This window comes from Gymnoscopelus braueri (genome assembly GCF_963280865.1).
Source record: "Gymnoscopelus braueri genome assembly, chromosome: 8".
Classification (NCBI taxonomy): domain Eukaryota; kingdom Metazoa; phylum Chordata; class Actinopteri; order Myctophiformes; family Myctophidae; genus Gymnoscopelus; species Gymnoscopelus braueri.
The window spans coordinates 46,754,967-46,767,399 of NC_137609.1; the positions used below are offsets into that span (position 1 = coordinate 46,754,967).

The 12,433-nt window shown below is 41.8% G+C and overlaps 2 protein-coding genes across 6 annotated transcripts in view; one reads left to right on the forward strand and one right to left on the reverse strand.

The window, feature by feature from the left end:
* cux1a (cut-like homeobox 1a) overlaps nt 1–12,433 on the forward strand; it is a 281,900-nt gene that overhangs the window by 247,758 nt on the left and 21,709 nt on the right. For 4 of the 5 annotated variants that reach the window (XM_080434637.1, XM_080434640.1, XM_080434638.1 and 1 more), the window contains 5 exons: nt 2,037–2,249; nt 3,488–3,831; nt 5,142–5,392; nt 6,070–6,205; nt 8,732–8,891. In XM_080434637.1, coding sequence (XP_080290763.1) covers nt 2,037–2,249; nt 3,488–3,831; nt 5,142–5,392; nt 6,070–6,205; nt 8,732–8,891 — 1,104 coding nt within the window. The remainder of the gene's footprint in view (nt 1–2,036; nt 2,250–3,487; nt 3,832–5,141; nt 5,393–6,069; nt 6,206–8,731; nt 8,892–12,433) is intronic. The other variant, XM_080434636.1, reaches the window with a different exon arrangement.
* Nucleotides 1–12,433, reverse strand: part of gemin5 (gem (nuclear organelle) associated protein 5) — an 851,612-nt gene that overhangs the window by 159,660 nt on the left and 679,519 nt on the right. The window lies entirely within an intron of this gene.

Sequence of the window (12,433 nt, forward strand, 5' to 3'; positions counted from 1 at the left end):
AAAGGTGGATCTTCAGATTACAGTGGAAAATTGGGAGTGACTCTGCAGTTCTAACTGCAATGGGGAGTTTGTGCCACAGTTTGGGAGCCAGGAGCGAGAAGAGTCTGGGACGTGTGGAGCGTTGTCCCAGATACTGCACTAGATGTTCAGAGAACATCTAGAAAGTGGATTCTAGGGACTTTCAGGGTTCATTTTGGGGGTCTAAATGTACCCTTACAAGTCTGTAACTCTGACAGCATACAAATGGAACCAAATGGACCCTAACGGGTCCATTTGGTTCCATTTGTATGCTGTCAGAGTTAAGGGGAGACCTTGACATTTAAAAGTTTGAGAATCATTGATCTAGTGGTAAAACAAGTGCAGGGATATAAAGTTCATGCCCACCACCGTGGAGACTGGGGTTTGAATCCTCTGCTATGCTCCAACAAACACAGTCGGCCATGTTTGAGAGTGGGAAGTCAGCAGGGGAGGGACAATAACTCAAAGGAGTCTCTTTGAGTCTCCTACCGGAAATACACCCAGTCATCAAATTATTGGCTCAGGAATGCATCAAAAACAAAAAAATCTCCATTAATTCAAGGCTTCATGGGGTGTGTAATTGATAGAAAATATGTTTTTTTTGGGGGGGTGAACTATTCCTTTAATGTACATCCTCCCAGTGAAACTGGGTGTTGACTTCATGTGTATGGGAGGAGCCATGTGGTTGTTTACACCCTCCCACATAACTAACTGTAAGGGTTAGCAGTGACAAGGACTACGCGTGAGGGGGAACTGGGAATTGGCATAATTACTAAATTAGGAGAAAAAGGGAAAAGGGTGAAAAAAAACATTGAAACAAAAATAAAAATGCTCTTTGATTCAAACTGTATTTTTGTGTGTAGAGCAAATAGCAATGCAGTGCAGACTGTTTTGCGTATAGCGTCTTTAAAGATGAGCTCAAAGTTGTGTTGAAGCTGTTCAAACATTCATTTGGCATCTCCCAGTATGACTCAAACAAACACGCTTCCTGGGAGAAGCCTATTTCTGTACCTGATGTGATGAACCGAGGCATCTGTTTTCAATTTGATGTTCATATTTCAAAAACTCCCAGCAGATGTCTCTATTATTAATTTTTTGCTTCAAGAAGTTGCAACTCTGACTAAACTGTGACCTTGCATAACCGCTCCTCCACAGTGAAATCCTTAAACCAAATGGACCCAGTAGACCATGGGTCTCCACACTATTTTGACTTGTGAACTAATTTTAAAATGACCAGCTCGACAAGATTTTGCCAACCAAAGAAATACATCACTCTTGAAAACAAAGCATTGCATTGTGGGTTTGCATACTATAGAAGCCGCGAAGGGGGAGCTGACAGGCAGAATCACGGCAATCAATCAAGTCACTTTAATTCAAGTGATGCCAAAGGAGGTCAGGAGGGGTTTTGTGATGATATTTTTGGGGGGCATGGCACGCGGTCTCTATCTGCGCAGCCATCTCAATCTACCTATAGATTGGCCCTTGTAGACCCTTACAAGGGCCAATCTAACTCTAAGAGCGTAGAGTTACATAAACACTCAGCTATAACCTTTATTTTATACTTTGGCTATTCAAAAATAGCAGATCTACAAGCTCATAGTGCGGCACTCGTGCCGCACTATGAGCTTGTAGATCTGCTATTATTTTTTTAATCGTGAAAATGTGTGCAAATCTTTGAATATATATATATTTTAAAGCGAACATTTGTAACTCAAATCTTTGCTTCTGGGGGTCCCTGCAACTAAATATTTTGAGATGGGGGTCGGTGGCCAAATACATATAGTTTTGGGGGTCCTTGGCATGAAAAAGTTTGAGCACCGCTGATATTATAGCAACATAAGTTTTTCAGAAACCTGTTAGGATTTAGAAGACATTTGTAGATGCGTTCCCAATTGAATGGGTTAACTGTGTTTGTGCGTTTAACAAACATCATTCGAATACGACCAACAGACACTTCCCTTCACGTCCCTCTCTCACCCTCGCCCTCTCTCTCTCTCTCTCTCTCTCTCCCTCTCCAGTGGATTCGTCCCACTCGGCGCCCACTAGTGTCAGCAGCATGATGGGACACTCGGGCTCGGACGACACCATCCAGTCCATCCTGGAGCAGGCCCGGCGCGAGATGGAGGCGCAGCACGCCGCTCTGGAGCCCATCCTCAAGGCCTCCTCTTCCTCCTCTTCCTCCATCATGGGCAACTCTGACCTCTCCTCCCTGCTCCCGCCCAAGCTGCTAGGTAAGGGCTGCCCCCCATTATACATTATTTTATTATAGGTCGATTATTCCATCGATTTACTTTTTCAGATTAATCGAATACTCGAGAAGTGTCTTTTTGATGTTTAGAAAAATGTATCAAAGAATTGATGAACCAATAAAGCGTTATTTATAGGGGTGTGACCGATATATCGTCCCGCGATATATCGCGATACGTTTTCGTGACGATATGTATCGTTTTGGCGTTTTTGAAAAAAAAAAAGAAAGAAAAAAAAAACAGAAGTATTTGTTTGCATTTGCTCCCCCCCCCCCCATATATTTACATAAGCTTTTTTCCCCCCCAATATATTTTCATAATAAAAATGTGCCATATATCGTATCGTATCGATATCGTGAGCCCAATATTGTGTATCGAAATGAGAGTATCGGCACACCCCTAGATTTATTTGATATGTTATAGCACAACTGTGTAGTGCAAAAGTAGCTTGCTACAGCATGTAGATCAGCAATTCTTTTTTTATTGTTTGATCATTTTAAGCTTCTCGCCTAGAGTGACTAGTGATTATATGATTACATTATCGATTATTTATCCTTTTTTTAATCATCGATTAAATTGATCAGCATAGATACAATTTCTCAGTCGCCACGACTGATTCCAGTCATTTGGATTCCATATAAGCCAGCATGTCTTCTATGAATGTTGCGCAGTGAAAATAGCCGATATACAAGCTTGTAGAACGGCTATTTTCGGTTATTTCTTTTAAATATTAGAGCATTTGAAGTGGTCAAACTAGCAATAAGTTCAGAAGCATTTTCCTTAAATTTAATAAAAGCAAAGGTTAAAGCCTCAAGGTCCTTACACACCGGGGCGATTTTTTTCATGCGAATATTACGTTTTTTTTTAAACCTTATAAAGTCAATGCAAGCTTCCACACCAGTTTCGCGGAGCGAAAAAAGCGTCTTTTAATTATTCGGAACGAGTCCGAATTTTGCGTATATTCGCATATTCGCCGGTGTGTAACCGCCTTCAGTCTTTGATTTCTCACGATACGATTCGAATCACGATACTAAGTTCACGTTTTTTAAACTATTTTAAATTATTTTCCAGACAATAATCCATGTATTTTCTTCTCTTTTTTTACGCACCCTCTCCTGTTTGTGTCGCGATACATTTTATTAAATCGATTTAAATTGTCACCAGTTTGAATCGCTAAATGGTTACATACTGTACCTAACTTGTTGCACACCTTACTGCTACAGGTTCCCCCGTGGTCACCTTGTCCCCGTCCCCCTACTCCCCCCTGGCGCTGTCCCTCAAGAAGGCCTCGGGACCCGGCGCCTCGTCCTCCTCCCCGTCCCCGTGCTCCATCCTGGACTTCAGCTCCAGTATGGTGAAGAAGGAGGCCGGAGGAGGAGGAGGAGAGGCGGCCCTAGGGGAGGCCGCGGGAGGAGGAGGAGGACAAGGGATGCTATTGGACGGAGGAGGCAGCGGCGGCAAGCAGGGGCGGAGCTCCTGGAGGGACCAGTGGTGGAGCGGCATGCACCCCGGGGGCTGGGCGGTCAGCGGGAGCGAAGACCCTCGCAACCAAGACGACTGTAAGGAGGTAAAGTACAACAGGGAGGTCAGCTGGATGGCGTTGATGCCGTTGTGTTTTCATGTCATGGACAGGGTTGCCAGATCTGCTTATTATAATTTCCCCGCAAGACTTTATTTGAAAATAGCAGATCTGCAATTTTCAAATAGCTGATGTGTATGTTAAAGTGCTCACGTGGCCCACAGTCGCTTCGTTTGGGCTGGTTTTCCTGGACCTGGTTTGCTTGTTTCTGTCACAGAATCTGGCAACACTGGTCATGGACCCCCAAATCGATATGTATTTGGCTGCGAACCCCCCGTCTGAAAATATAGGGACCCCCTAGAAGAGAAGATTTGTGTTTTAAAAAAATTCACTGTCAAGATTAAAAAAATAAAATAAAAAATGTACAAGCTCACAACCCGGTAGGAAGTGAAGTGATGCGCTGTGAGTATAACTGCTATTTTTGAACGGCCAACGTATAAAAAACGTGTATAAAGTGGTTAAAATGATTGTGATGCTTTATTAACTATTTTGCTGGGGATCGTACCCCAGTTTGGTCTGCATTCAGACCACGGACCCCCCTAACTCTGAGAGCGTAGGGTAGAGTAGAACCAAGCTGTCGAAGCTGCCCGTTTGGTTCTTAAATTAACAAGATTTGACAGTGTACTGTAGATCGAGGTATCAAATGGGGGGCGGCGTCCTAATGCAGATCAAACTCGGGGTCCTTGAAATGAAAAAAGGTTAAGAATCAGCGTATTATTCCACATACAGTACTGTAGATAAACACAAAACAATCCAAAGCGTCCATATGCAGTGGTGGAAAAAGTACTAAAATTCTTTACTTAAGTAATAGTACCAATACTGCAATATAGAAATACTCTGTAAAAGTCCAGAATTCAAAATTTACTTGAATAAAAGTACAAAAGTATTGGCATCAAAATGTACTTAAAGTACCAAAAGTAAAAGTACTAAAATATTTGAAAATAGCAGATCTACAAGCTCACAACGCGTCGCGATGCGACGCGTTGTGAGCTTGTAGATCTGCTATTTTCAAATAGCCTATAGGTATAAAATAGGGCTGAAGTGGTTAATGTATGTTTTATAATGTAATAATTAATATCTGAAAAGTAACTAAAGTTTTAAAATAATTGTGGTGGAGTAAAAGTACAATATTTGCCTTGAAATGTAGTGGAGTAGAAGTAAAAATATTGGACATTGGAAATACTCAAGTAAAGTACAAATACCTCAAAATTGTACAGTACAGTACTTAAGTAAATGTACTTAGTTACTTTCCACCACCATATGTACTCATCTCTCTCTCTCCGTTGTCTCCCATGCAGCAGAAACCCCCCCGGCTGCTTGGTGGTCCGGCGTCCTCGTCCTCCTCCATGGACTTCTGGAAGGACTGGCCGCGGGCCGACTCTCCGTACTCGCAGGCCGGCTCCGAAGCCCAGGGCCCCCCCAGCCGCGGCGACACCCCGCAGAGCAGCCCCTCGCCCCTGGGGCTGGTGGCCGGCCTGGGACCCCTGGGTCCCCTGCTCGTGTCCAGTTCCGCCGCGGCGGCAGCGGCGGCCGCGGCCAAAACCCCCAGGTAGGGATTGGGGACTATTAACCTGGTTTTACTATTAAAGGAGTAGTTCACCCAAAAAAGGACTTATTTTCTATCAATTACACAACCCATGAAGCCTTGAATTCATGGAGATTTTTTCGTTTTTGTCGCGTTCCTAAGCCAATAATTTGATTACCGGCGGAAAGGTGCTAATGTATCCGGTACGAGACTCAAAGGAGTCTCTTTGAGTCTCCTACGGGAAATACACCCAGTCATGAAATTATTGGCTCAGGAATGCGTAAAAAAAATATGGGTGAACTATTCCTTTAACCTAGATGTAAAATGTTACAATTAATTAACCATAGCGGCCGTAGAGGCTCAATATAAACGTGAAAAAATAAATGTCAAACTTAATTTACTTCCAAAGAGATGTACTTTTTGTTTATTTGTATTTATTATGTTGTATGTTTTATTTGGCTACGGCATTATTTCTTTATTATTTGTGTTCTGAAAAGCAGCAATGGTTAAATGGGAAATAATAATTAAACCTCTAATTTACAAATACTTATGTGATTTTATACATCCATAGTGTTGTGGAATACATTTACGCTTTATAATCCATGAAACCGTGATCATTTCCCCTATTTGATGGTACGATTATAGTGAGGGAAATGATAAATAAATGATAACTCGATAAATAATCATCCCTAAACCCCCAGGCCGTCGGTGGCGCCCCTGAAACCCGAGCAGTACGAGTTCTACATGTACCAGGACGTGGACACACAGGAGCTCACCCAGCAGGTCAAAGACAAGCTGGCCAAGAACGGCATCTGCCAGAGGATCTTTGGAGAGAAGGTGCGGGGAATAAAATAATACAATTAATATGGTTTAATGTGATATTTTTGGGGCTTTTCTGTCTTTGTATTGATAGTTTTAAGTGGAGATGGACAGGAAACAGGGAGATCATCGGGAACGGGACTCAAACCCGCGATGCACTGTCAGGCTACATTAGAGCCTAGGTGCAGCGGTCCGGGCCAAAAATAAAGTTTTTTTATTCTGTTTTGTTAAGCGACTTTAATTACTTTAAAAAGCGCTATATAGATTTTATGTATTGTTATTATTATTATTATTATTATTATTATTATTATTATTAACTCTCTCAGTGCCAATGAAATAAAAAAAATATGTTCATACTGTGCCAGCAATTTTTTATTTTTTTTCAAAGTAAAACAAAAAGTGCTTAGGAAGCGAGATACAGCCTTTTTCAGTTATAAGTTAAACAAGGAGTGGATGGAGCTGCAAATCTTCAGATAATGATATCTTGGGTTCTGAAAATGTTTTCCCCCCCCAAAAAAATATGTTTTTTTTTAAACTCTGGATTTTTCATCTTGGCACTGAGGGTATTCAGAAAAAACTCGGGATATCTCATAAAATGCATCAAAAGGTAGGCTAAATTTCCAGAGAAGGGAGGGGTGGGGGCGGGGGGGCATGGTTAAACTATGTTCACTTGTATTTTAAGGTCAGCCATTCTTTTCTGTTCGTTTTGAGTGTGGGTAGGGAGTCGAGATCTGTAAAATGACTTTTGGGAGGGTACTATACACTGCGGTTGGCAAGGAATATCACACTAGCCATGTTTTGAATGGGGAATATAAGTTGCTACCTTCAAAAAAGGAGATATATAACGTTCCAGAATTCAATAAGGTCAGACTACAGAAGTCCTTTGTTCATCAGTCGATTTTGAGGCTAAATTTAGAGCCTGGCCAAGGGCCAGTAGGACAATGAAGGACATCACTGCTCTTGTCTTGATGTTTTTATGTATGCAATTCATTTGTTCTGTCAAATGGAAACAATCTATTTCACCTGGACAGTCGAACAAAAACATTTGAAGCGAGAAACAGACCATGCGGTTGCTCTATATTGGTTTATTTCACATTAAAATTGCTAGTGTAAAAGTTTAAACAATATTATATATTGCGGTTATAGAGGGGAGACCTTCTGAATGTGAACGTTGCATAGCAACCACCTTTTGTGCAGGGAGTCGAAATGATCCTTGTAATGAAATTGTTATTAAGAATGGTATATGATATGTTGCCATATTTGGTAAGTGTTTTATAAAAGCAATACGCCACATGAGTTTGTGGTTAATCCACGGCCTCTTGGGGCTTATTGCTTTCGAGCTGCAATCCGGATCATATGTTTTTACATTATTATTTTCTAAGTTATATTGTATTAACATACTCTACCATACAGATTGGACAACAGTTACATTGCATTAATATTATATTATCTTAGTTTCTTAGTTTCTTAGTTTCAATTATTTGGGGGCCAGCTTGCAATATCCTCACCGACCCACAGGTTTGGAATCACTGGTTTAGATCAAATGTGCTGATAACCTGAATATCAATGTTCGGTCCACAAATTACACTTTTAAATCTCTCTCACACACTCACACACACACACACACACACACACACACACACACACACACACACACACACACACACACACACACACACACACACACACGCACACACACACAGTGGTGGAAAAAGTAATCAAATGTTTTACTTAAGTAAAAGTATCAATACTGCAATGTAGAAGTACTGTAAAAAAGTCCGGAATTAAAAAATGACTTGAGTAAAAGTACAAAAGTATCGGCATCAAAATAAAGTACCCAAAGTAAAAGTACTAACATATTTGAAAATAGCAGATCTACAAGCTCACAACGCGTCGCAGCGCGACGCGTTGTGAGCTTGTAGATCTGCTATTTTCAAATAGCCTATGTATAAAATAGGGCTAAAGTGGTTAATGTATGTTTCATTATATCCTAATTTATATCTGAAAAGTAACTAGTAACTAAAGTTTTTAAATAATTGTAGTGGAGTATGAGTACAATATTTGCCTCTGAGATGTAGTGGAGTAGAAGTAAAAGTATTGGAAATTGGAAATACTCAAGTAAAGTACAAATACCTCAAAATTGTACTTAAGTACAGTACTTAAGTAAATGTACTTAGTTAGTTTCCACCACTGCGCGCGCACACACACACACACACACACACACACACACACACACACACACACACACACACACACACACACACACACACACACACACACACACACACACACACACACACACACAGTCACACACACAGTCACACAGTAATGTTGTCCCACTTTATTTAGCAATGACCTAAACGAGGGTGTGTGTGTGTGTGTGTGTGTGTGTGTGTGTGTGTGTGTGTGTGTGTGTGTGTGTGTGTGTGTGTGTGTGTGTGTGTGTGTGTGTGTGTGTGTGTGTGTGTGTGTGTGTGTGTGTGTGTGTGTGTGTGTGTGTGTGTGTGTGTTGTGTGTGTTTGTGTGTCATGGTTGTCCCACTAGGTGCTGGGTCTGTCCCAGGGCAGCGTCAGTGACATGCTGTCCAGACCCAAACCCTGGGCCAAGCTGACCCAGAAGGGACGAGAGCCCTTCATCCGCATGCAGCTGTGGCTCAACGGAGAGCTGGGACACAACGTCCTCCCACTGATGGGACACACGCAAGGTGGGCTCGGTTTACACACATACACACACACACACACGCACACACACATGCACGCAAACATGCATATCCATGGATAGTAAGGGTATGTACTTTTGCTGTTCACAGTCGTGCCGACACGGCAGGGCTGTTTGCGTATCGCTGCCTCTTGTTGTTTAGGAGTGGTACTGCACGTGCACGTTGATTAGTGCCGGTCCAGTCAGAGAGATGTGAAATTAAACCTTACTTAGTGCCCCTGCTATAATAACTCCTAAACCTAACCTCTAAATGCCTAATCCTAACCCTAACCTGCAAATTGTCCTCACAATATCTATTTATCAAATTCTGCTACATGTGGGGACATTCAGGTATAGTAACACATATTGTTGATGTTGGGCCGAAACCCCCGTATTTCTATATTTCAACCTTTGATGTGTTTTTGTTGTTGTTTTTTCTCGTAAATGAATGCCCTACTTCATCGTACAAGAGTGACACGAAAAGTTGTGAAAATAGACGATCTACAAGCTCACAACGGGACTCCATGCTTTGCATTGTGAGCTTGTAGATTGACTATTTACACTATTTCTGGAAAAACTATTTAACTGAAAGACAGTGGTTGAGTCTGTCTGTGGATGTTTTTTAAATATTGAACCAATGAAAAGTATTAACCAGAGCTTGTGACTAAAATAATTACATTGGATCCATTGGAACTTCCTGTAAAGAAACGTTTTTTGGACATACAAGGTTTCCACCTGACAGCGGCTAAATACAAGCGCACGCACACACACATACACACACACACACACACACACACACACACACACACACACACACACACACACACACACACACACACACACACACACACACACACACACACACACACACACACACACACACAAACGTCACAAACGACCCGCTGGAGCCAATGCGACCGCAGACGAGTAAATTGGGCCAGCTAATTAGAGAAGGCTGTGCGCGTTGGTAGCGGTGAGGGCTAATGACAAAGCATGGTCACAGGCACAGCACAAGCACCATAGTCTAGCGCCTCCCTCCGCGCTAATGTTGTTTATGTGTTGTCGTTTTTTTTTTCCTTTTTTCTTAACCCATTCAATCCGGGGATGTAGCTCGTGTCATTTTAGTTTATTTCCTTGGCTATTCAAAAATAGCAGATCTACAAGCTCATAGCGCGGCACCGAGGTCCGCGGGGTCCGCTCCCAAATACATATCAAAGAACCACTGATTATAGCAACATATGTTTTTCAAAAAAACTGTTAGGATTTAGAAGACATTTGTAGAATCCCCCCAGAAGCAAAGATTTGAGTTAAAAATGTTCCCTTTAAAAAATATACATATTCAAACATTTGCACACATTTTCAGGATTTAAAAAAAATCTATCGCTATGAGCTTGTAGATCTGCTATTTTTTTAATAGCCAAAGACATCTTAAAATGACACAGATGCGTTCCCGGTCTTAGCGGGTTAAATCACAGATAAATAGAATTGTGGAGGCTAAATCTAATTTGCAGCTTTGCCATCTCAGACCCCGGGCCCAGATTAAAGCTGTGATGTGATTTATTTATTTTTTTCCCTTTCAAGTCCAGATAATGAGTTTTAAATGCAAAGCCTGACCCTCCACCACAGTTCCAGGAAGTAAAGCAGAACCAGATGATCAATTAGAGATGTTCCAAGTTTCTACGCGGGGCGACTCGAAGCAAAGCACAGCTGGAACGAACGCTACCCATTAGTTTGAATGGACTCTATAGTAAGGCTGCTGCACTTAATCCAACTAGTCGACTTAATCGATTAGGAAAAATATAACCGATTTTTGAGGGTGGATTGAAATTCCACTTTTTTCTTTTAATCAAAAGTGAAAATAACAGCTATATAAGCTAGATCTGCTATTGTAGATTTTTGTGCGATACTGTTGTACGACAAATATAAAATAGGGCTTAAGTCGTTAATCAGACAAATTCATTTCGTTCATTATGAAAAATCTCTAAGAATTATTTCACGTTGATTCGTTGATATTATACATAAAAAAAAGTTAACATAAAACGCAAACAAAACGATTGTTCGGTTCATCAAAAGGGTAATCAATATAATAATCGCTAATACTCGTTGGTTGCCTCTCGGGAGTGTGAGTATAACTGAAGGCACGTAGTTTCTGGATCAAGCTCCCCTCGTCCTACTGGCGAGCAGGATGACCAACATGATCTGACCGTGATGGTGAAATCTAGACAGACAGACAGACAGACACGTTTCAGGGACATTGCAGGTTTTGAAAACGGAGCAGAGAGGGGGGCATGACAAAAGAGAGAGAGAGAGAGAGAGAGAGAGAGAGAGTGGGGGTATGGTGGGGGTGGGGGTGGGGGTGGGGGTGGGGGGTCGGGGGGGGGGGGGGGTTTATGGGGGTGGGGGCTCCCTCCCCAGGGGGGAGGGAGGGGGGGGGGGGGGTTACTCCCAGAGATTGTAGTGAATTATGGCGTAGGAAACATTGATGTATGATAATTGGACAGTCATGTCGTTGGACGCTGTCGGGGGGGAAAGCTCGTATTTCCCAAACCGTTACTTTACAGGGGAAAAAAAGCGAACCTGCGTTAGCAATGGATTCAATGCAGTTATTATTTATTTAGCCACAAAGCTCCTGTTCATATATTTCATTGGTTCAATATTTATCAAACCTGCAGAAAGACTTAAACACTTTCACTGTGAAAAATAGCAAAAAATAAGCCAATCCACAAGCTCACGACGCATCGCATTGTGAGCTTGCAGATCGGCTATTTTTTGCTACCTCTGTGCCACACTGTAGTTATGACAAAGTAGGCCATTCATTTACACACACAAAAAAAACATTAAAAAGTCGAAATATGGAGATAAGAGGTTTCTGCGCCCGACAGCAAGGATGTACAACCGCTAATTAATATGCAAATACTAGCGGTTGGTTGAATGATGAATGGGGTGGGCCCCGGACCCCTGGCAGCGCGGACGGGGGGTCCTACGCTGTGATGGATTGTGTTCGCTGGCTGTCCTACATTAAGTACCCCCCCCCCACCCCACCCTTTCTCAATCATTTTTTTTTACTGCAAATGATCCCAGACAATATGTAGATGAACACTTATCACACAGGTATTGACATCACGGGCAATAAAAAGGGAATGAAAAAAAAATAAACGGGCAGCTTGTAATATCGTCGTTGGAAACCTGTCCAAGACTGTAAACAAAGGATATGTACTGTAAACACTGTACTGTACATGATGTGCACGTTGCACAGTGGTGGAAAAAGTACTCAGATATTTTACTTAAGTAAAAGTATCAATACTGCAATGTAGAAGTACTCTGTTACAAGTAAAAGTCTGGTGTTCAAAATGGACTTAAAAGTTCAAAAGTATTGGTATCAAGATGTACTTAAAGTACCAAAAGTAAAAGTACTGAAATGTTTGAAAATAGCAGATCTACAAGCTCACAACGCGTCGCGGTGCGACGCGTTGTGAGCTTGTAAATCTGCAATTTTCAAATAGCCTATGTATAAAATAGGACTGAAGTGGTTAATGTATGTTTTATAAT